The sequence below is a fragment of the Musa acuminata genome, chromosome BXJ2-3, assembly GCF_036884655.1.
Source record: "Musa acuminata AAA Group cultivar baxijiao chromosome BXJ2-3, Cavendish_Baxijiao_AAA, whole genome shotgun sequence".
NCBI lineage: Eukaryota > Viridiplantae > Streptophyta > Magnoliopsida > Zingiberales > Musaceae > Musa > Musa acuminata.
In genome coordinates, this window is record NC_088340.1 from 38534817 (window position 1) to 38558704 (window position 23888).

The following is a 23888-nucleotide window of genomic DNA, read 5'->3' on the forward strand; positions in this document are numbered from 1 at the left end:
GCAGAAAGTCGTTAAAAAGCGTTGCGGGCGACACCGTACACAGAAAGCAGCGGTCCCGCCCTCCGTTTTGAAACGCCTTTCCCCTCCTCGCTTCTGTTTCCCTCCTCAACCTTCCCGCCTTTGTCGCGTGCCCCCCTCGCCGTTAAATCCCCCTTACGGATCGGCTTCCTCCACCCAAATCTCTCTCTCTCTCTCTCTCGCGTGACCCCCTCGCCGTTAAATCCCCCTTACGGATCGGCTTCCTCCACCCAAATCTCTCTCTCTCTCTCGCTCTCATGAATCGAAGGATTCGGTGTCCAAACCCTAAGCCGTCTACCTCACGGATCGAGGAGCGGCTCCACCGCTTCCTGAAGCCCGGCGCGCTTGCCCGCCTCCGGGACTCCAGGATCAGCAGTGCCAGACCAGGCCGATCCGTCGCCCTACCCCGCCTCTCGTCCGCCTCGTCCCGTTCTCCGGCCGCGCCGCGTCCCGCGGCAGCCCAGAACGACGGGATTTTCCCTTGCTTTGCAGTCAGGTCCTACGGCCCGAGGTTCCTCCAGCGGAGGAAGCTCGCCGCCGCCGCCAAATCCATCTTCTTTGCTCCCCCAAGCCCGGATCTCCCCGAGCCCGTATCGGACGCCTTCCCCTTCGATCTGGTCGCCGCACGTTGACCGGGGAAGTAGATCTTTCCCTTTTCTAATCCAATTGTTTGGTTCTGGTATCCAATCGGTTCGACAGATCGGAACCCAATAACGTCGAGAGCCGCCCCATAGGTTGGGGGTTAGGGTTAAGTCTTTCTGGTCTTTCTTCTTTCTTTTCTATGTTTGTACTAATGAAATCGAGGAAGCATTTTAAAACGGAATTGTGTAGATCTGATGCCCGAAATGTAAAAAGAACTGTATGTAGATTTGCTAGAAACTGGTAGTGCCTCCATGATTATTAATTGCTTCACTGTTTCATTTGATGAACCGGACTTCATTACTCGTCAGCCTAGCTTAACTGCTAGCATACTTTTATTATGGGGCAATCATTGGCAACATCTTTGTAATGGCTCATAAAGACCAGCAGCTGCTATTACTGATTAGTAAGACTGTCTCTTCATACTGTTAGTGTTATCTTGGCGCATCTTTCCCTGAGGTGACACGATTGCTTTTCTTTTACCTCCTGATCATGCAGTGTCTAACTCTTTCCTTTTGTGGCTTTTGGCCGTCTGAGGATGTTAGTTCGTGGATCAAAATAATATCATGCTTGGTTCTGTACGAGCATGGTGAATGAGCGTGAACCCATGTATGGTGCAGGCGTGTTGCCAGCACACAGATTACTGATTGTGATATCTCATGGTTTTGACCACTTCACATATTCTTTCCTTGTCACAGAAGTCCCCAATCAATCTTTTCTATATGGAAAGCGGCGGAGTTACTTTGCATAATGATTCATTTCTTATAAGATCGTGAGCTCCAAGGCTTGCTGTTTATTATAAATGAGCGCAGGCAATCGATCATTAGATTTCTTTTAGTGAGGAAGAATGGGGCGTCAGCTGCAAAGGAGTAACAGAAGTCCCTTGGGTAAATGTTGCAGTATATATTATTCGTTAGTCCCACTTACACCTTATTGAAGTAATGAGAATAGTATTGGGCAGAAGCATTTGATTAATGTCTATGGTGAATTATTACGGTCATTAAATGTCATGGTTTGATATTAGAATTTTTTTATGGACGTGCAATGTTACCCTTCAAGAAATTCCTAATCATAGACTTTGATATTCTTCCATACCATGAGTTTAGTTAGATCCAGTAATGCAGTTGCATACAATTTCTTGTCAATATCGATTGGCTTCTTTGATTCTCATGAGTTGCTTCATTATTTAAAATTTTAATATTTTTAATCATATATTATTCAATATGAATGGTAAATGCATCGAGATATGTCATTATATCATGTCGATATGCTCGATATAACTTGATATATATTATATCGATAATTGATCGGTACGCTGATATGAATCGACAAGTCATTATGCTTTCGATAGTTGTTGACCACATGAATACACCAAGAATACCCATCTGGATTGTGTATTGTATGATGAGTAGGTTTATCTGTGCTGTTGGGGTAGAGCAAGTGTCGGCCTTCACGAATTCTTTGGAACTTACTGTGGTCTATATATAATATGTACCAACGGATCCAATTGGGTATCAGAAATCAAATTAGTAGGATTGATGGATCCCAAATTCAAGTCCATGTGTGAGTCTTGTATGCTGTTTAATGAATAAAAATTCAAAAAAGGTGATGATAAACCACTCGAACATTTTTTCTTGAAATAAAATAAGAATGAAGACTGAATCATAACCAATCAAACAAACGCAAAAAGAGATTTCGTGATGGCATAAAATAAAAATCTGCATTGGACTAAGCTACAGCAAAATTCAAGTCTCATACAAAGGACTTGAAGGATGGATGACAATGAGACCAGCTATATATTTCCTCATGTTGGAGGACATGCATACCTAGATAAAAATGCACCATCCTCATCAAAAGAACAAATGTTACGTACTCTTCTCGACGGTGGTTTGCAAAATGTACGAAGCTTTATTCCGAACCTGAAAGAGACATAATAGGTTGAAGGTCAGTTATATATGTATATGATCTTCGATGCATAATAGTGTCTCCCACACTCCACGCACACACCTTTGATGCATATGATCTCCAATCCGTGCTTGTAATTTGGCTCGAGCAGTTGCGTAGAAATTTACACCACGTGTCAATAGCTACCGATTTTTCTTCACCCAGATGATGAAACGAGAGGAAATTCTCGGCTAAAACTAAGTAGATATATAACTTGAAGAAATCGCAATCTTTATCCTTCACATTGACTGACATCAGTACTTCCAGGATTTCTTTACAGTCGTTCACCTACACAAAATATATTTGGTTCATTCATAACAGATTCTGACATATGACTCCTGATAATTATATAAGCTTGTGCAGTGAACATATAATCTATACTAGCAATGCTAATCAACACATCCCTAAAGGTAGTTAAAGTGTTGCCAGGATATCCGAGGTGAGTTGAAGTGTGCATGCAAGTGTGTTAAATTTGGCAAGAATCAGGAGATAAACTGGAATCTGTCAAAGAAAACAATATATTTATCTTCTAATTTGTTAATACTGAAAGAACATCCAATACCATAATTAAATGCTAAAGGGAATTTTCCAATTTATTGCACGTGCATCCCCCATTTTAAGGAGAATGCCCATGGTCATTTAGATTCTCCAATCAGAGCATCTGACAGACATCTGAGTACTGGATATGCAATGTTATATGTGAATCTATGAGCAACTTTAGCAAGAAACTGAAACATATTCAATTTGAAAGATTAGAATTAACCTTTATGTCAAAGCGCAGAGTCAGCAATTGTAGCGCGATTTGACTCCTGAGTTGCTTGCTACGGCCATTAGTCACAGAAATGCATTCCACAACCCTTAAACAATTAAGGTCCTTTGGGGTTCTGCAGTTCCAATAGATTAAATAGTCTACTTCAGATGATCTCAAACAACATATTTATGATTAAATGTATTAAACAAGCATATAAAGAGGCAATTAGTCAATCTGTCTATGATAATTAGTAAGAAACTTCTCTAGCACAATCATGAAACATACGTAATAGTATCGCAAACAAAAAATGGAGGTAGCAATAGGAACGAAGGTTTTCATTTGAAACATATATATATACCATCCATCAACAACACAATCCCCAATCTGCTATAGAAAGATGAAAAAGAAAAAAAAAAATCAATTGAAAGCCATTGGAATAAAGTACCTTTGTGGTCTCCTATGTCACTGGAAATTGAAAGAGAAATAAAAAGGCATATATAGGTCTGCATAAGTATTAAGGACTTTAAATGGTACAGTGGCTCATGAGAATCAAAGAAGAATGACTAGATAAAGCCAATCAATATTAACAAGAAATTTTATAATGTATGCAACTGTGCTACTAGGTCTAAACTCATGTTGTGAAAGAATATCAAAGTCCATGATTAGGAATTTCTTTTAGGGTAACATTGCACATCCATCGAAAAGCTCTAATATCAAACCATGGCATTTAATGACCGTAATAATTCACCATGGACATTAAGCAAATACTTCTGCCTAATACAATAATAAAAATATTATTATCATTACATCAATAAGGTGCATGTTGGACTATGAATAATATAAACTGCAATATTTACCTGAAAGCAAGAGACTTTGCCACTCTTTTGCAGCTGACATCCCATTCTTCCTCACTAAAAAATCTAATGATTGATTGCATGCCCTCATTTATAATAAATAGCAAGCCCTGAAGCTCACGATCTAACGAGAAGTGAATAATTATGCAAAGTAGCTCCTCTGCTTCTGATATAGAGAAGATGGATCGGGGACTTCTGTAGCAGGGAAAGAATATGAATATCCATGTGTGAAGTTATGAGAACCATGAATGAGATATCACAATCAGTAATTTGTGTGCTGGCAACATGCCTGCACCATACATGGGTTCGTGAGCATTTACCATGCTCATACAGAACCACGTTACTAGGCCCGTGACCATCACGTGTGTGGTGTGGAATGTGTTCAGCACATGGCTTGCTGATACCTCATTGAAAATCGAATTTCAACAACAAAGATATTGGACAATTAGGCTATGGTGTATTAGGATGATCACAATTACCTGATCTGACAACACGCAGATATTACTTTGATCCACGAACTAATATTTTCAGGTGGCCCTTCAGGTTTATCTGACAAATGTAACAAAAGGAGTTAAGACACTGCATCATTGGGAGGTACAAGAAAAGCAATCGTGTCACCCTTCTTAAGTAAGCCTCAGGGAAAGATGTGTCAAGATAACACTAATAGTATGAAGAGATAGTATTACTAATCAGTAATAGCAGATACTGGTCTTTCTCAGCAACTACAAGATCTTGCCAATGATTGCCCTATAATAAAAGTATGATAGCAGTTAAACTAGACTGATGAGTAATGAAGTCCAGTTCATCAAATGAAACAGTGAAGCAATTAATAATCATGTAGGCACTGCCAATTTCTAGCAAACATCAGGACAAAGAAATTAAGGTAACAAAGTTATCTTTTTAAATTCCTTATATTAAGGAAATAAAGTTAAAAAAGAGAGAATTTCTAGCACAACCTATTCATGCAGATTTGAGCTTTTCAGGAAAAAGAAATAACAATACTGGTAATGATATCTAATGTGCTACTTTTGATAAACAACTGACATATGAATGGATTTCTCAGAGGTTCTCTTTCTGATGATGCTTTGGTCATAAGATGTAGAATTAAGCAATAAATCAGACGGGAGTAGGAAAAGAAGACTTCAGGACAAATTATCTGAAAATGATCTTACTGAGGTTTTCCTTATGATTCTGGAAAAATCATTGATGTTTGTTCTACTGCTACAATTGTCAGTACGTTAGTGCCCCTATTCTATCTTCTGCTGTGGTTAACTGTTATTGTTACAGGTACTGTTAATTACAGAACTGGTTTCACACATGTTATTGACAAGCCTGTTGATGAGAGTAGCCATTTGTCTTTGATAACAGTTGTGATTTGGAGAGAAACATAATCAGCTTTGGAGTCCTGTTATTATTATTCAATCACATGGTAAATGAAGTATTTAATCTGCCAGAAACAAGTATGATAAATGGAACATCAGATACAGTCAGTCAACATAGATTTGATATCTTATTTGATCAGTGCAGTTTGCATGTTGATCCTAAGGAAGATTATCACTGAGTTGACAGAATATGAGGCTGGTCTAAAAGCAAATTCATCTTTTGGGACCCATGCCAATGTGTTCATCATTATTTATAAACTATAAAGACAGCTATAATGAAGTTATGTTGACCTTTATTCCAGGGCATCCTTATAATAATTGAAAACCTCAAAAGTAATGGATGTGAGAATTAACCTGTATGGACTTCTTGTGAAAGCGATGAATGACTCATTGATGTATCAAATAGATATCCATAGGTTGCCAGGGCATCCATTAGTTGGGAATAGCCAGGAAACCATCCTAGTGATACCGATGGCTTATCAGCCTGCAAATCTTAAGGTATTTAGAAATAAGATAATCATGTTTATAATAAAAAGAAAGAAGAAAAGAAAACAAAGTTACCTCATCTTTCGATAGAAGGATATCGCACCAAAATTCACAAGCGGAAACTTGTAGCTCTCCATTTGATGAGTACAGCACTAATGACACAACAATGATGATAATTTGTGAGAGTTAACAATCATATAACATCATCAGAGAAGGATATGGACTGACTTTTGTTGAACACCCAAGTTGCAATGGAATCCTCCACGAAACCAGATACGAAGGCCAATTTGCAGAGCCATCTATTTACCAACAGTCCTTCTAGGAAGCTCTCTCCTAAATGTAAAAGATAAAGAACAGGCACTAAAGTAAGATGTCATGAATAATCTATATTTAAAACAAACCATTTATGTTAAGCTATAAGTGAAGATGCAGATAGGTGTCAGTAGAGACATTAAGCTATAAGTAAATCACACAGAGGATATTATAACACTAAAGCTTAGCAAAGTAAAAAATAAGCTGGAGGGTAAATCATGAGAAAAAAAACTTGAAATAAGTTACACACAAGCACATTAAACTTTTCTTAACGTCTGACAAAATGCAAGGCTCAAAGGTCTAAACACTAATGTTATAGGAGCGAGCAACAAATATCTTTGTGAAGCTAATATGAAAATTCTGTATCACATTGGAGAAAAGACAAAATAAGCTAGAAAAGTTCAATTACATGTTTAGAGTTTTGTAAATAGAAAGCATTATACACTTTCACTTCACTCAAGTATCCAAGCATGAAGGGACAGAATGTGCATATTCATATAATTCTGAGTTTTCTGACAATTTCTGAATTTGATGAAGATATAACTTCCATGAAGATAGAGCAACTAAAAATGAACTAAGGTTTTTAATCTCATACTATACCGGTGTACCGAGCTTAGCTTGGTATGGTACTTTATGGCATAGCAAGTGATACACCAGGGCGTACCAAGCGATACGCCTAAAAAAGGCATAAAACCCTCCGAAAATATCTGAAAAATAGAAAAAAAAAATTAGGATAGTGTTTTTAAGTTAGAAATAAATATACATTTAGTATAACTTTAGCAAAACTAATGTAAATTAGTTAATAATAGTGCCACATATCTTTTTCAGGCTTTGATGAGTAGCCTTGTGCAAGGTTCGCAATATCGATCAGTTCCAGATCATCCTTCCGTTAATATTGAATTATATACAGAAAAATTATTTGAATTGTTAGATTATTTTGTATATAACTTAAAACTTTAATATTCAAATGAATTAAATAATCACATGCATAGATATACCTGATTCTATCATCAAAACGAATGACGGACCTCCATGGGTGGTGGGTCGAGGTCCTTGATCCTATGTATCTGTGAATCAATATGATATGCTCGTCGGACCCAATCTTGAAATTGATCTCACGACATACTGTATTGAAACACCGTATGTCATTGGTGCATCAATGTGGTGATGGTCGTAGGTTGATCATCATAAATCACATGTGTCCGAGGCAGCTCCTAAGGCATGTATTGGTGAATGTCAGAACTTCCACTTTTGATTCTAATCTGTTGCTCCGTATCGTACTGTTGCTCAGAGAAGTATGACTAACTATCATCGTACCGCTGTTGGCCGTAAGATTCTCCATAATACGAAACTGTGAATTTGATAAGCTTCGTGTCTACATCGTGTAGGCTCTGTCGCATTTGCTCAAAATCATCCACGGGCTTCCCCTTCCCCTTTCGTGCATAAACTTGACTAGTACTTCGTCGAGTTCCATGATCTGAATATTTGGTGGCATGTGTAAAATGATACATCAACCTCTAATAAATCTCGACTAATAAAATATCACATGAAATTAGAGCTTTTGGTTCAAGATTTAGCTCGGTCCACTTACAATTAGGTTCAACTAAAGCATGACATGGCCTAATCCAAATACGACATGAATCAAGATTTCCCTAATATGATCCCCCCCCACGCTTCTCTTACTTTACTTTACTTTACGGGGTCAATATTTGTCGAGGACCATGCATTGGCCCTCCACTAAATCCCACCGTATGCCCTGCTTGGCATCCCTGAGCGACCATGGCATCGCGCTTCGTTCGTAGGCTTCTTCTCCAGTGCTTATCAACGCTGAGAAGAGCTCGATCGACCTCATCGATTCTGGTAACCTCCAAAGCTCCTGCTGACATCAGTCTCTTCTCTCCACCTAGGCCGTAGTCGGCCCTCGATCCCCGATGCGTTTCTAGGGTTTTCTTCTCCACCTGGCCATTGGCTCTCGATGAAAGGCAGAACGCAACTGCCTTAGACTACTGGTGCGTGGTTCCCCCAGACAATCCCTTCCTTTTTCTTTGGGGCAAGAGCTTGTTTGTGAAAGAGGCTCCTCCGATTGGGATCGGACGATATATTGAGATAGAGCTTTACCCTCAAAATCGATCAGTATTAGTCGGTACAAGTCGAAAACAGTCGAAATTTCAATCGTTATTTCTCGATACAGCCCCTATCGCCCAATACAGGGCCAAAATCCTGACACCGCCCGATAGTGTGCCGGTCTGCTGGCGAACCGGTATGTACCACCCATACCGGGCGATAAGGTACGGTTTTGCAAACCTTGAAATGAACATTAAATACTTGTACACCGTGAAGAAATTTACTGATGAACTACAGGGTTAGAATAGGCTGTGTCTAAGTCAACTAAGGGCAATATTAAGTCAACTGATGCTAAAAATTATATGAATGAATCCAATTTGTTTGTATTCAGCCTTGGCTACCATTTCAGAGATTCTCTAAAAATTAATGTCATCATACTTCACATCTGTTATAGATGACAAAAAAGTAGTGTGGCAAATAGGATAGCTGGTTACTCTCATGGAATACAATTTCCTCCGGACTGCTTCATACCAACTGGTATTTGCCGGTCCAGTGAAATTTTGGTTTCCACCATGTCATATAACCTTTACCATCTTTGTGTTTGATAAAGAGAAACAACCATTGCATAATAGTTCAAACAACTCCACTACACATCTCAAAGCACCTACTCTGGAAAAAATAAAATCATGCAGTATGATGGTATCCTATTAAATGTTAGTATGACCTAAGGCACATAAGTATCTCGAAATTACACCACAAAAGATGCCAATTATGTAGGCATGCAGAGATGGAAGACAAATCTAATGATGGAAAAGTTAAATCTTATAGCACAAATGTTATGAGGACTATGGAAGAGCATTGCAACCTTGTTCTTCATTTAAATAAATGAATGAAATCAGATCTCCTATTGATGACGACTGCAAAAGTTGACAATCTGCTACACCCTTGTACTCGGTTGATGGCAGAGATTTCTACATGTAAAATTTGAGGAAAAAAATAACTAGCTAAAAGGCAAGTTATCTCTATCTCATAAGTCTCAAGTTAACACCTGGGATCCAATTTGGTTACCTGATGTCCAAAAACTCTTTGGCCCCATAATGGAATCTCCTCTTCGGCACTCATCTCATTAACCTATGAGTAAAATCATGCTGGATATCATATAAGATGATGAAACTAGTCCAGCTACAATTGATCTATTCTACTTGCCTGTTTCTCGCAATCGTGAACAAACTTAGATAACATTCTTTCTTTGTATTTTCGACTTTTGTCATCTTCATCTGAATTGTATCCCTTAGATAAAGATAAGCGCTTGGACTTGCGATGCACATATTTGTTTTTCTCTTCATAATAATCAGTTAGAAGATCATCCAAGCCAATGACCTTGCTCCTGTAAGAAAACATGATCAAGTCAACATGCATTATATTCATCATCACAATAGTCAATATCCATAATTCATCTCAGAATGCTTTGTCCAAGTTTAAAAACGATGCAGAAGACTCAAGCATGAACTGGTAGGATTTCAATTCAAGACATTCCAGAACGTCATAAGCATAGTAATAGTTTTGGACCAATTTTTCAATAAAAAACGTCTCCAAATGAGTCAACCAGCAGGACAAACTGACATTTTTAATCTGGGATCAATATTTGAACCACCACGATCAAGTTTTCCAACAATTCAGTAATGGAATTGGCTGTGCTCATCAGGCCCTCACACCAGATACTTTTTTTTTTTTTTTTTCTCTGAAAAGCAATTATGCTTTGGGTTTTGTATCACAAGAGAAGATACAAGATGCATACGAAAACCTAGTTTTATACTCATCATGGACAGCAAGAGAAAGGAAGGCGATATTAGGGTTGAGGGGCTAAGGAGAGGACCTTTTGTTGGTGTTGGTGGGACGGAGAGGGGTTCGGACAAGCTGGTCTTCCTCCTCGAAATCGAGAGGCTCCTCCATCACGCTCCGATCTTGCGACTCCGCTCGCCCGCTCGCGCGGTCTCTCTCTCGTGCTCTCCCGATTACCCAACTCGTCGGCGGGACTCCTTGAAAGTGAGGCGCCCGGTGCCGTGACTTCCGTGACGATACGTAGCTGGATCGAATCGTTGCTTCGGGTCGGAGTTTCCGCCAGATCAAACATGAATCACCGCATAGAATCATATCGGATGTCCGGGATCGGACTTGGGCCCGGTTTGACTCCGATCTATATCGTGTCAACCCGGTAATTGGATCTTGACCTGCTGTGTCCAATTTATCAAATTGGCAGCACCAAGATGATGATGATGATGATGATGATGATGATGATGATGATGATGATGATGCAAATACATTTTTGTGTTGCAAGATACAAATTACTAGTTTATGCCTTGTAGGATAAAGATTAGGATGTGAGAGGTGATATAAAACTCATCCTTTCCTTGTGTAAAACATGTTGCAAACACTCGGAAGAGGTTTATAACTTATGGAACTTATCAAACTTGACGTAGCCGAGCCGGGTGTCTTGGGTAAAATACTAAGGAGGTATCGAAGTGGTTGTCCTAAAAAACGACCCGGCTGAACCGAGGTGGGCCTCATTGCGGTACGATTAGAAATGCTGTGATTAAGACGGTTCTAGTACAAATCTCTTCATTCCAGCTGAGATAGTCCCTTTAGTATATATATTTCCTGTGCTAAGGGCTTCGAGGTGGTCTCTTCTATATTAAAAAAACAAAGTTTAATTTAATTTTTAAAACAAACTTAGTTCAAGATCAAGTTTGATTCATTACCCTCAACGAACTAACCATTTGGTGAAGTGGAGCACCCACCGAGTAAAACAAGCCAAGGGAAAACATTACTTGGGAACACACTTGAGTTTATGAAACCCCCCCACCCCCCCTCTCTAAAAAACAAGTTAAACCGAGCTAATAAGCCTTAACTAGTTACAGTTGCCATGAGGTGAAGGCCGGGTATGAAGAAAATTGAAGGTTAACGATGAGAGCGCAGAAAAAAAGAAATAAAAAATTTGTCATCCAAATCTGACCTTTTACAACTTGGTTCTGCCAAAGAAATATTTTCATAATTTTGATTCATTCAAGAGAACAAAAGATCCAAAGACTAACACGAGATAAAATAAGTGTCAAGAGAGTCAGGGATGGACCAGAGAAACTGACAGATAACCACATTACACCAGAACATATGACGATACAAAGCACAAGCTTATACCCATTGCATCCTCCAAGTAAATCTACATTTACAATTTGCTCAAGAGCCTGCTGAAGCAAAAGAAAAACAAAGGAAAGTACAAAAATATATATAAAGAAAAAGCAGCAAATGGACATACTGTACAAGTTAGGTAGGTAGCTTTTATCCTCAGATGCACGATTCAAGATGAATTGAGACATGGTGACAGCCTGTGTTTGGTCAATGATATTTCTGTAATGCTCAATTATTTGACAACCACACGGAGAGTGCACTTGGTAAAGAAACAAAAGAATGTTGATTCTTAAATTTTCTTTTTGGTACCAGTTTGAGAATGATCCTGTTCTGGCTTGGTTAGATACATCAATGGCAAGCGTATCTTTGATGATGGAACTTGATGGCACCAAGCTATCATGAATGGCGAATGATTCTTATCCTGGACATAATAATCCTGCATTGCATTTAAAATGAAGGTTAACTTGATCAGCAAAATTTCAAACTAGCAAACTTATTATATTAAAAATTTGTGCTGATGAGAAGTGTCTCAATAAAATCACAGCTTAAGTAGTTCAAACAGACATTTAGTGTAGTAAGCTTATTAATGGAGAATGTTCCCTGTTGTTTCTTATAAACAATAAGCCAATTACTCATAACAGTACAACCATTAGGAAATGATATGATACTTGGAGTAGTGCCTATTTTTCTATTTTTGTCCAAGCTAAACAAAACCATGTCTTAGCTAGTTTGGTAAAGACACGTTTACTGAAATAAACCAGTAACTACAGATGCTTGACATATTACAATAGGTAAGTGATTCTAGTGATATTACCATTTGACACCATAAATAATTTTTCACAAAGTGCTGCAGATTCGTTGATCCTTGTGTCTTGTCAAGTGAATAAATACGAAAAGAATAAGAGACTCCACACCCTATCAAATAGAATACAATTTATGTCGTACTTAGTTACCCAATTGCTACAAGTGTCTATAATGCAAACCATATTTTTCAAAATCAATGTTGGATCTACTCCAAGTTGTGAAATCAATTTATGCCAAATTTGACAGATAAGCAAGAATCTTTACCCTATCATCAAAGATGAGTTTCTTTAACAGAAAAGTATCAGACTATGGAACTCCTGATAATCTAGTGTTTAAGTTCCATTCAGACCATAATAGTAGGGATCAATAAATTTGTTAATACTAACATTTATAAAGTCACTTAAGCTAAAGCATCGAAGCAAATAAACTAGTTATTGATTGTTCAATAATTCAAACTTCCAAATACTTACTAGAACCACACTCTAAAATGCTTTAGATTAAACAAGCATATGATCACGTGTCAAGACTATTGCCTGTGCATCTGAAGATTATATTCAATAGCAGGCTAACAGGCCATATAGAAGCCAAAGAAGTAAATTAAAAGTTGCTTTTTATCAGCAATTAAGGAAATCATGAAACACGTAATCCTTGAGTCTATACAGGAGCCAAACAAGCAATCACAATACCTTCAACCAAATCTATCAGAAGCATCGATAAACTGCAGCCACAAGCTACCAAATCACTGACTTATCCTGTCACTGAATTCTTTGACTTATTGTTGCGTGTAAGGCTACTACCTCTACGGATAAGAGGGTTTTCTATGGAATAAACAAGCAGACTTCCATCCTTAGTCCCAGCTAAGAAGCACTCTTCAGGTGTCACAGCTAAAGATGTAATTATCTTCCCAACTCCTTCATACTTTTTGACAACATCAAGTGAATGCATGGAGCGCAAAATTATTTGTCCTTGGTCACCGGCACAAACAAGGAAGTCACCGGAGCTACTAAGCTCAATGCAGTTGAGGCGCCCATTTGATTCAGATGATGCAACATGTTTTCCATTGATAGAATACATATGTAAACTCAGATCACTCTCAGCATAGACCACCAGCCTTCCATGTGGTGATACAACTAACTTGGACAAAGGACTACCAAATGGGTGCTGAATGGAACGTACGTAAGTTCCTTCCCGTAACGTATGAAATATACAAGTTCCATCTTTTGATCCACTGATAACTATATCAAGTTCTGCGCTGACGAATAAGCATGTAATTATGTCATCGTGGCCACATAGTATATGGAAGGGGCTTTCAATAATGACATGATCTTTTCGAGGAAAGTCAGTTTGCAATGTACGAGATCTCCTCTCTGTAAATCTTCCTCGATAAGCATGCCATACCATGACGGTTGTGTCATAACTTCCGGTCGCAAGTATACTTCCATCAGATGAAACTGCAAAATGAAAGATTTTCAAAGAGGTGTATAAGAACCAAACACAGAATTAAGAATTCTGCATGGATTAAGTCACATCATCACAAATAGCAGCATTAAGTAATTTAAAACTGAAGGACGGAGGAAGAAAAAAAATAAAGCTTATCATACAACAACAGTGGCAATTTTTCTGCTTTAAAATTACACAATAACATTTTCCAAGGCAATATCTAAACTAAACTGTAAATATTATACTTCAACAACACAAATCTCAGAAATATTAGCTCTCTCAGACTCTACCAGGCATGAGATACATAGTCCAGTATCGAGGCAGAATTAGCTCAGTTCATAATCAGGTCTTTGAATTAGTGCAATTCATAATAAGGTCTTCTGGTCCATGATTCTGAAAAACTTCATATTACAATTCAAAACTATGTCAGACTGAAATCTAACCGAGAAAATTGATTCAAAAAAATTAGATCCATATCATTATGTTTTGCCCCTGCCTTGAGAATAACAGATTATTTCCATGGCAAAGAGAGTATTGGGGAAGATGGACCCATCACTCAATTAAGTGCACTAACAATGAAGGCAAATCAACCAACTTCTCAGAGAAGTACCAGAACCGTCAAAGTTATAAGACCTTGATATATAAAGAATGATCATCAGTAAAAGCGTCCACTCTCAGGCTAGATATACATTGAACAATCCTCCATGAATATCTTGGATAACAAAAATGTTCAAAGAATGGTTTGAAAATGTTCTATAATTATTTCATAGATAAATTGTTACACGCAAATAGGAAAGATTGTAATTTATAAGACGAGATAAAGGAATGACCTGCCTTGTGTGGGTTACTCGTTAAGATAGAACAAGAAAATTCACATTTGTGAACAATTAAGTGTGCTTCGAATTGAGGATGAAAACAAGAGTAAATTGTTGTGGCAGTATGGACACATTGAGAGGATACTAATCGATGCACCAGTTAAACAAAGTAAATCAATTAGGCATAGCAGGGCAAGCGGAGAGAGAGAGAGAGCACCTACAAAACTTATTAGAAACTAGCAACAATAAAAAAAAATTAAATGAGTCTCAAATTATGTGGCAATATTGCCCTAAACAGAGTTTAGTGGAGGAAAATATCTATGCCAACCACTCCTGGTAGATGGCACATTATGCCACACCTGTTATAGATGAAGAAATGAAATAAGATGGAAAACAAGGTTCGTCCAGAACATAACTGTTTGTAGGCCAATGAATAACAAGAATAACAAGAGATTTTTCCATATCGGAACAATACTTGTGGGCCCAAAGAACTCTACTTGATTATATCTCTGAATAGAAGTCTAAGAACATGTATTGGATTCCACTCAAGTTTACACATGTAACAATTTTAGGTTATGTCTCACTAGCATGGTCTAGATATTGGCAGCATTTACCTGTCTGACAGCCTATCGGCAGGTGAACCAGGGTAAACCGGGCAGTTCAAGCATGGTACTAGTCATACCACTCTGTATGGACCTTGCACCATCCAGTAAAAACCTAAGGGTCTAATATTGTGGTAGGCTTATGAATATTGATGTGGGCAACTAGATTGGGCCCCACAAACCCCAACCTTCTCACACTCATTCAGATATGTGGATTTAGGGTTGATCCAAATGAAAAACTTTCCAAAATTTCAAACATGAAGCAGGACTGACAAGAGTTCAATGCAATTCCAGTAATAAAAATGTCATACCAAATACTTATCCTCAAAAGCATTTATTTTTCTCAATAGTGTTAGCATAGGTTCTAAAGGCCTGTATACTTCAGAAGGATGCATTACAACATAAAACTGGATATGTAAGCCATGTAGCTGAACAACAGAAAGCAAAAAAAACAAGCTTTTACATAATCTAATGAGCAGCTAGTTGAATGGCACTATATTAGATATATAGCAAAGTGAACTTCGGATCCTCTTAACCAACCGATTATCTGTTTTTTTATATTTTGAAATCATAGATAGAAAATCCCAAGCCAGATAGATGATGGTCAATCGTAATTGCACGTAGTTTGTGATAGAAGTACCTGCAACACAGCTGACCACATCTTTGTGTTGTCGGATGCTCTGCACTATCTTTCCATCATTTAGGGATATCACCTGAAAACTATTTTCCCAATTACCACAAGAAATCAGATAATTTTCATTAAGAACTTGCATTGTTGCCAGGCACTGTCTTCCAAACTCAATATTTTCAGCCAGTGGAGTACCAAGCTTGCGGGGGGGAAGAACATCAGAACCTATTCCAAAAAATGGTTCCTACATCAAAAAAGAAAGCAAGTGAGGAAAACAAATTGCCCAAGATATTGCCACTTGAACTGCTAATAACCCTATTGCCCTTATAAACATCACTTATCATACTATTAAATCAAAAAATTTTGACGTCATCTATGAAGATAACCTGGGATCCTGAAAATGTGAAATTTCCACCAGTTTGAAGCTGTGTTGTTAACCAGAGTTTTACTGACAGTGTGAGCCCTTGATTCACCAAGACTATATTAGAATCCAACAAACCAATAAAGACTATAGCAGAAGGAGGACTAGCTGTACTGGAAACAATGGAAGTTAACGCGATTGATGCAGGGGCAAAATACAAAGGATGAGCAATAGGGATAGGAGGCCCTCTTCTTGGATGTTTCTTACGAAAAATCTGGATTGGTGATTGACCAAAATTTGCAATCTGGTCTTCTATTGAAGATTTTTGTAGCATATCATCCATGTTCTCCAAATCAACAGCACCTTCGTATGTTAAGTAGTAAAATATGTTGGCTGCCTGTAGCCCAGCATAGTTTCACAAAGTCAACTTCAGTAATATAACATGACAAATAGTAGAATATTTCAGGCAAAATCATACCTCCATGGCAGGCTTTCCACGTTGCTTATAGCCAAATACTAGATCAATCCAATGATGGAGATTGGAACTCACATACTCACTCTCCAGAGCTTCCCGGTTCCTATAAATGAATTCTTCAGGAGAACCCTGCATATTGAATTCAACCATAGAAATTAATAAAAGAAAAGGACGAATGACAAGCTCATATTTCGAGAAAATAATGTACATCAGGGAGACTCTTAAAAATTCAAGAGAATCCAATAATAAGAACTGCAAAGCGTGATATAATAAAAATTAAAGATTAGAATCTTCTGTAACTCCAATTTATTTTACAAAGATAAAGATATGCAAAGCTAATTATAACTCCTTGCTATATTCCATTATGAAAAATTAAAAAGTGAGGAAGCATTCAAGTCACCAATGGAGAGAAAGGAGATGAAGAGAGATCACGTTGTATAAAGACACATGGAATATGATAAATTACCATGAATGTATTTTCAAGTTATATACACAATGCCATGGTTGCAGAATCAGTTCAAGCTCTGCTCCTATGTATTTATGTGAACTACTCCCAGTCTCCCATTAGGAACACACTATAATTACATTGCAAAGGGTCAAACAAAACCTCAAAGAGTGGTGGTACATCACCTTCTTTTACACAAAATATTGGTTTGTTATATATGAGACCCACTTAGCAACAGTTGAGGTTTTGTGACCTCATCCAACAAATTTTTTTCCCAAATAAATTGGTCTGCTGATGATGCAGTATACAATAAGAGCTGATAAGACATTTACTGTTGATATCAAGATCTTAAGATCAAATCCTATCTCCACCATTTATCTTTTTGCACACCAAAAGAAGAAAAAAAGACTAAAAAATGTATCAACAACAAGCAACCATGCACCATGTTTAGTATTCCAAATTCTATCTTAAAAAGGAAACTGGAATATTCAGACTCTTGTTAATCTCCAGCTTCTGCCACTTCATTTATCTTAAAACCATAGTCCCTCTTTGGCTTCCACTTATTTCCCTTGATATCATTTCTTCAGTTTGTCTCTGTAAAGAACTTGTAACCTACTGATCAAAGTATATTTATACTCGGGACAAAAAAAAAACAGATCTAGATCTTTCTACAGGAATGTAGCTCCTTAAATCCACAGAGAAAAAAAAGGGACAAATTAACACTGAAAATATACTCTTTTTTCATGTCAAGAATGTACTTTGTGGAAGCCGCATAACCGAGGTGGCTATTCATAATACGACGTTGAACAACTAATGAGAAATAATAATTGACATATGAACCTATTTTTGAAGGTACACGTTATAAATTCCTGCAGATAGAAGGGAACACTTATGAGTCAAAACTACTGTTTGCACAAAATGTCAGACATGAAGTACTATCCTTCATAAATTATGACTAAAATAAATAGTTACTTTTTTTTACTCCTACAAGGACAAACTCCAAGGATGGAATTAATCAAAGAAATGAATAGCTGCTTGTAGAATTAAGCGTGAACCTCCAACACATTACAATGAGGGAAAACTTGTTTTGATCTTCATAACATATAATATATAAAGTTCATAAATAAATAGAGTAATAAAAAACACAATGGCTAATCACAGATTCCATTTGATAAGAACTGATACCTTAGCCCATGGTGGGAGAGCTACATCACCTAATGGTTCACCATCTTGCTTCACCCCTAAATGATAAGAATTTAAATTGACAAGAAATTCGGGCATGTAAAAGAATTCAGGTATTAGCTCCTTCACATCACTTGTATTAGATAGGCAATTCCTGTATGTTCCATCTATGCTTTGAAAAAGACGGTCTGCATGATCAAACTTTCCACCCTGTCCAAGTGTACTTTTCATAACTACTATTACTCAAGAAAAATTATCATATATTCAGCAATAAAACCAAAAACAGATCAAGCAGGACAAATATGGGTCACGTGAAATAGAAAGGACAAAAGGAACTAGGAAAGATCCAAAAAAGATCAGCAGTTGATCATGATACCTGCAAATTACGGTGCAGAGCTGTAAATGGCTCTAACCTAAGCAAGTAATAGAGCACAATACCCATACTAGAATAATGTGATCCGTAGTAAAAGCTGCAACAAGAAAACCAATTTTAGATTACTTTTTAAGGCCAGAAAAGAAAAAACATAAAAAGCAAAATGTACAACCTAGGAATATCAGGATCACAAAAATTACGATATCTGTCTTCAAAAACCTGCATAATGCACAAGACAATTCAATTAACTCCGTTAGATGTTCCATCACAGATACATCAAATATAATTTAACAAAGTGAAGTCAAGTATAATTTTACTAAGTAACCTCAAATCGTTTGGAATCCAAGGCACCAACTGGTTTTGAAAGGTCCCTAAAAGTAGATGATTTGTTGAAATCAAGTTTGTCAGATGAATAATCAGCCAACACCCAAGGAAAAACAGGATACTGAGTCAAGTCATTATAAGATCTGCCAGCAAGAGTATTGAGAATCATTAAATATTCAAAGTTGCTGATTTCTCTTCTTCTCCAACTCTCCCTGGCATTTTCAGCCATCTCAAGTCCTATACGCCGATCCACAAAAGAAATGATTCCATTTTTGTCTCTTGAACTTCCTTTGGGGTACAAGGTCTCATTCCTAAGAGAGACTACTAATGTTCCAACATGTTTGGCATCTTTTTGAGATGCAAAATTGAGAAAAACAGGCGCTGTGGAGTCATTAAAAAAGATCTCTATTGCTGTATACTGTAGCAAGTAGCGAGTCCAATGAACTGCTTTTATCTGCAAGAGCAAGGAAAAGTTAAAATAACCCCATGAAATAATTAACCAATTTAAAAATGTATATAGAAAAAAATATATATATGTGGCTTTTGAGATACACACAGCAGAGAGGTTCCATCTCCTATGCAGTTTGATCTTGTTGGTTTTGTGTTGTAAAGAAGCATCTACATCCTCACTATCAGTTGGAGTTCCTTTTCCACGGTTGTTATCAAGAGTAGGACCTTTATTCCATTTCTGCTTAGGTATACTTCCCGGTTGTTCACATTTGTTAGAATCTGAGTTCCCAGTATCTCTGAAACTTTTAAAAACAGATGATCCTCCTGTACCTTCAACTATGAACTCACCAGCAAAATGCAGAACATTCTGCACGATAGCTAAATGCCCTGCCAATTTTCTCTTTGGTGTAATAAGCACAGAGGGGATTGACAAATGAACCTATAAAAGAAAAAGATGCATAAATTCCTTGGTGCATATACCCAAAGACTTAATTTACATGTAAAAGAAAAAAATAATACCTCGCTCAAATCACTTTCTACAGAACCAGAGGAAGGCTCCTTTTTGTCAGGAACAATATCCACCTCACTGCTGTGGTCTTTGATGTATTCTATAATTTGATTTTCTGAAGAATTATTTGGGCCAGAGTCATTCAGCCTTGCCAAGTCATCATCACAAGTCTCCAGAGATTTTTCTTCAGTAATTCCTCGCACTCCTTTTAAAAGAAATTGTTTCATTTGTTCAGGAAAACTCGTCCCCGTACCAGTAAAGGATTCATTTGCAGGCTGGCTGGCTCCGTTAGAAATTTTAGCGGTTGGAGGATGACAAAGGCGTTCATCAAACTTATAATTGCGTTTAAGTTTGGGCCTACGCCTCCAGCTATCCTCTGTCTTATCAAGTTTCCAGTGTGTGATGATAGCATTTGGAAAAGGATGTGAAGACCATGGACCTCTCTCATCAATCAAAGCACGGTACATATGGATCCATTTATCCTGTTCAAGATTAAGAAATCATAGTTATCAATTGAGGGAGGACATATTCCGAATGATCTGAAATTGCCTAAAATGAAAGAGTAAATAGCTTACAGCAACAATTTGCTGCTCCTCATCAAATGCAAGCTGGAAAGAAGCTTTTCGGTTGTCATCCGAAGATAAAACTGCATTTACATTAGACTGAATGTCATCATCAAAGGTTTTCTGCTGGTTTACCAACGCTAAAGAGTGCTCATCCAGCTTCACACGGAGGTCCTGCAACTGCTTTAGGCGATCTGCATTGACAGACTTAACTGATTTTGCCTCGTCAACTGCCTGAACGAAGAAAAAAAAATTAAATGACTGCATATATCAAAAGCCTATTCACAGTAAGCTTGGTCTCTTTCGTGGAATGATCCAATTGAAATAATACAATATTCATGACAGAAACATTGAAGCTTTAAATAGGCTTTTCATGTGCATATCATAAACTAAAATTGCCTCAACCCACATTTAACTGATGGGCAAAAGACTTGATGATACAAAAAGAAGAATCTATTACATACCGCAGCGAGAACTCGATCCCTTTGAATTAGACCAAGAATGAATCCAGCTTCCTTTGAGCTGCCACATACCTCAACTGGATCATCCCTACCCATGATACTAGTGGCAAGCATAAATTTTCCAAAGTTGACAATTTCTAGAATCAAGTGTGTTATAACATGAAAACGTGCCCCGTCATCCAGCATACCATACTTAGACCTCATCGTAACCAAAGACCTGTTTTCAACAAATTGAATAATAAAGATACCTTCCTAAGAGTTTTGCAAGAATAAAATGCATTTTGAGGTACACCCATTAACATATTAGATGAATCATATATTAAATTCAACAGATACTCCCAAAAACGTTAACAGAAAGTTACCAAATATAAAAATGCAGCCTATTCTTGCTCTGATCATCATCAGAAGTAAGAAGAAGTGGAAGTAGAGAAATGAACTGCTGGACACATCTTGAGGCACTTTCCAGATCAGCTTTGCAAAGGTAAAGGATCACAAGATGAAAGATAACTCTTGGGCACTTCTCTCCCCTTAAAAGCATTGCTTTGTCGATATATTTGTTCGTCTTTCCACCCAATGCATTAGTAATTCCACCAGAAACAACTACAGCAGCCATTTCTGCAGCAGGAATGTTCAAGGACTCTACCAATCCACGTGCTCTTTGGCCAAAAGATGGGCCACCCGTATTTGAAGCTTTTGGCATCTTGCTTGGCCCTTTTCCATTCAATGCACCAATAAGAATCCATGTTTTATCATATAAATCCCACCATCCATCATTTGCCTTATCATCTTCCACAGCAATAGATTTAAAATTCCATGAAACTCTGAAAATTGCATGAACAAAATAAACAATAATATAGACGTCCATAAGAACAAAAAGAAGAAATGATACATCAGTACATCAGTATGGTTCGGTACATACCGTACCGACAGTTAGTCAGTACACTGGTACAGACCGGTAAGGTGAACCATGCTTCAAGGTACAATGAGGTAAATGAGAGTCATAGCAAGTCAATGCTTTTCAATTCTGTTTATGTCAAAGGTTACAGTGAGCATCAACTGTGGAATCGAAAGGCAAGAAAGACATTCATCGTTTTAGTTAGTGACATGAAAAGACTGATCACTAGGTAATTGTAATTTTTAGTCAACTGGTAAATTGGGTGACTGGGTCTACATTGTATCCCAGCGAATGTGAAACAGGTAAAAAGGAAAGAACATATTTACACAATTATTAGGATAACTATGAGCAGCAATTAATTAGTCAAAGTGGCCACAAATGCACCAAATTATGGACTGATAGCTTCCAATGCATTAAATACTGACTAACCCAACTCACCAATTCTAAACACTTATCTGGTTAGACCTAGCCCAGAAAAATTAGCTAGCCATCCAAAATTCCAAATAATTAATTGGTTGCCAGGAACCAGGACATGGCTAGTTCTAACCTAGCCCAGCAAAATTAGCTGAGCCATGCTGATGGGGTGGTGGCACATGGCTACGCCGATTTTAGTTTTAGGCTAGTGCGAACTAGCTCAACAGATGTAACAAGACAGTTATCTATATATGCCCCACTACACAATGACAGAATCTTGACTATCACTGAACTGAAGGTTATAAATTGTTGTTCTTTCAACGAACAAATTTCTGAGATCAATAGAAAGAACCGTCTCAAAATTTTGTTTTCAAGAGACACTAAATCACCAAAAGACAGTTCACTAAGACAACATACAATATGAACTTTGTATAAGAATATGAACTTCAGTTCAGTGGTGGCACATAGCTACGCCGATTTTAGTTTTAGGCTAGTGCGAACTAGCTCAACAGATGTAACAAGACAGTTATCTACATATGCCCCACTACACAATGACAGAATCTTGACTATCACTGTACTGAAGGTTATAAATTGTTGTTCTTTCAACGAACAAATTTCTGAGATCAATAGAAAGAACTGTCTCAAAATTTTGTTTTCAAGAGACACTAAATCACCAAAAGACAGTTCACTAAGACAACATACAATATGAACTTTGTATAAGAATATGAACTTCAGTTCAGTGGTGGCACATGGCTACGCCGATTTTAGTTTTAGGCTAGTGCGAACTAGCTCAACAGATGTAACAAGACAGCTGTCTACATATGCCCCACTACACAATGACAGAATCTTGACTATCACTGAACTGAAGGTTATAAATTGTTGTTCTTTCAACGAACAAATTTCTGAGATCAATAGAAAGATCTGTCTCAAAATTTTGTTTTCAAGAGACACTAAATCACCAAAAGACAGTTCACTAAGACAACATACAATATGAACTTTGTATAAGAATAACAAGCTGTTCCAATCCAAGTTTTCTAAAATAAGCTTAAAGGTTTTTTGTCCCAGGAATTGTATAATGAGGATTAACTAGCATCAACTTGCATCATGTAACAAAATTACTTGGTTGACCAGATTGATGAATTAAGAATTGCGTAACCAGATTAATAAGGATTGCTTCAGCAGTCCGGAATTATATTGTCCATGGACTGCTAATATTTATTTATACATATTAATAAGAAAAACACAGCCAAACTACCCGCACACATCATTTTAGTCATCTTATGGTTAAAAAGATTAAAAGAATAAGCATGTTCCTAAAAATCAGCATATTGCAATCCACATTGACTAATCATATTGAGGATTAGTTATACTGTCATAGTATAATATGTACAAAAATATACAAATTACAATAGCATATATAACATAATGAAAATAGTAAGTGGCAAATACATATTACAAAACTGCACATGATATTTGATATTTTTGTAATCATAAGTGACAGATAGAAGATTG

The 23888-nt window shown here is 37.4% G+C and overlaps 3 protein-coding genes across 5 annotated transcripts in view; 1 reads left to right on the top strand and 2 right to left on the bottom strand.

Annotated features, from left to right (window-relative positions):
* Positions 1–275: 275 nt before the first annotated feature.
* On the top strand, positions 276–650 carry LOC135607600 (uncharacterized). Its single transcript, XM_065099553.1, has one exon. The coding sequence runs from the start codon at positions 276–278 to the stop codon at positions 648–650; it is 375 nt and encodes a 124-aa protein (XP_064955625.1).
* Positions 651–2358: 1708 nt separating this feature from the next.
* On the bottom strand, positions 2359–10564 carry LOC135608114 (uncharacterized). Its single transcript, XM_065100605.1, has 12 exons — positions 10327–10564; positions 9657–9837; positions 9519–9581; positions 9316–9421; positions 6303–6407; positions 6150–6226; positions 5943–6072; positions 4686–4755; positions 4210–4401; positions 3365–3485; positions 2665–2889; positions 2359–2576 (listed from the first exon to the last, which is right to left on the bottom strand). The coding sequence occupies exons 1-12, from the start codon at positions 10401–10403 to the stop codon at positions 2523–2525; spliced, it is 1401 nt and encodes a 466-aa protein (XP_064956677.1). The 5' UTR covers positions 10404–10564; the 3' UTR covers positions 2359–2522.
* Positions 10565–11619: 1055 nt separating this feature from the next.
* Positions 11620–23888, bottom strand: part of LOC103979036 (BEACH domain-containing protein B) — a 54695-nt gene continuing 42426 nt past the window's right edge. For 2 of the 3 annotated variants that reach the window (XM_065100606.1, XM_009395046.3), the window contains exons 28-41: positions 21430–21888; positions 21071–21284; positions 20619–20840; positions 20055–20525; positions 19642–19974; positions 19087–19539; positions 18934–18980; positions 18765–18858; positions 18392–18598; positions 16765–16890; positions 16312–16683; positions 15938–16169; positions 13127–13891; positions 11620–12072 (exon numbers count right to left, since the gene is read on the bottom strand). In XM_065100606.1, the coding sequence (XP_064956678.1) occupies positions 13188–13891; positions 15938–16169; positions 16312–16683; positions 16765–16890; positions 18392–18598; positions 18765–18858; positions 18934–18980; positions 19087–19539; positions 19642–19974; positions 20055–20525; positions 20619–20840; positions 21071–21284; positions 21430–21888 (3934 nt within the window). In that variant the 3' untranslated portion in view covers positions 11620–12072; positions 13127–13187. The remainder of the gene's footprint in view (positions 12073–13126; positions 13892–15937; positions 16170–16311; positions 16684–16764; positions 16891–18391; positions 18599–18764; positions 18859–18933; positions 18981–19086; positions 19540–19641; positions 19975–20054; positions 20526–20618; positions 20841–21070; positions 21285–21429; positions 21889–23888) is intronic. The other variant, XM_065100607.1, reaches the window with a different exon arrangement.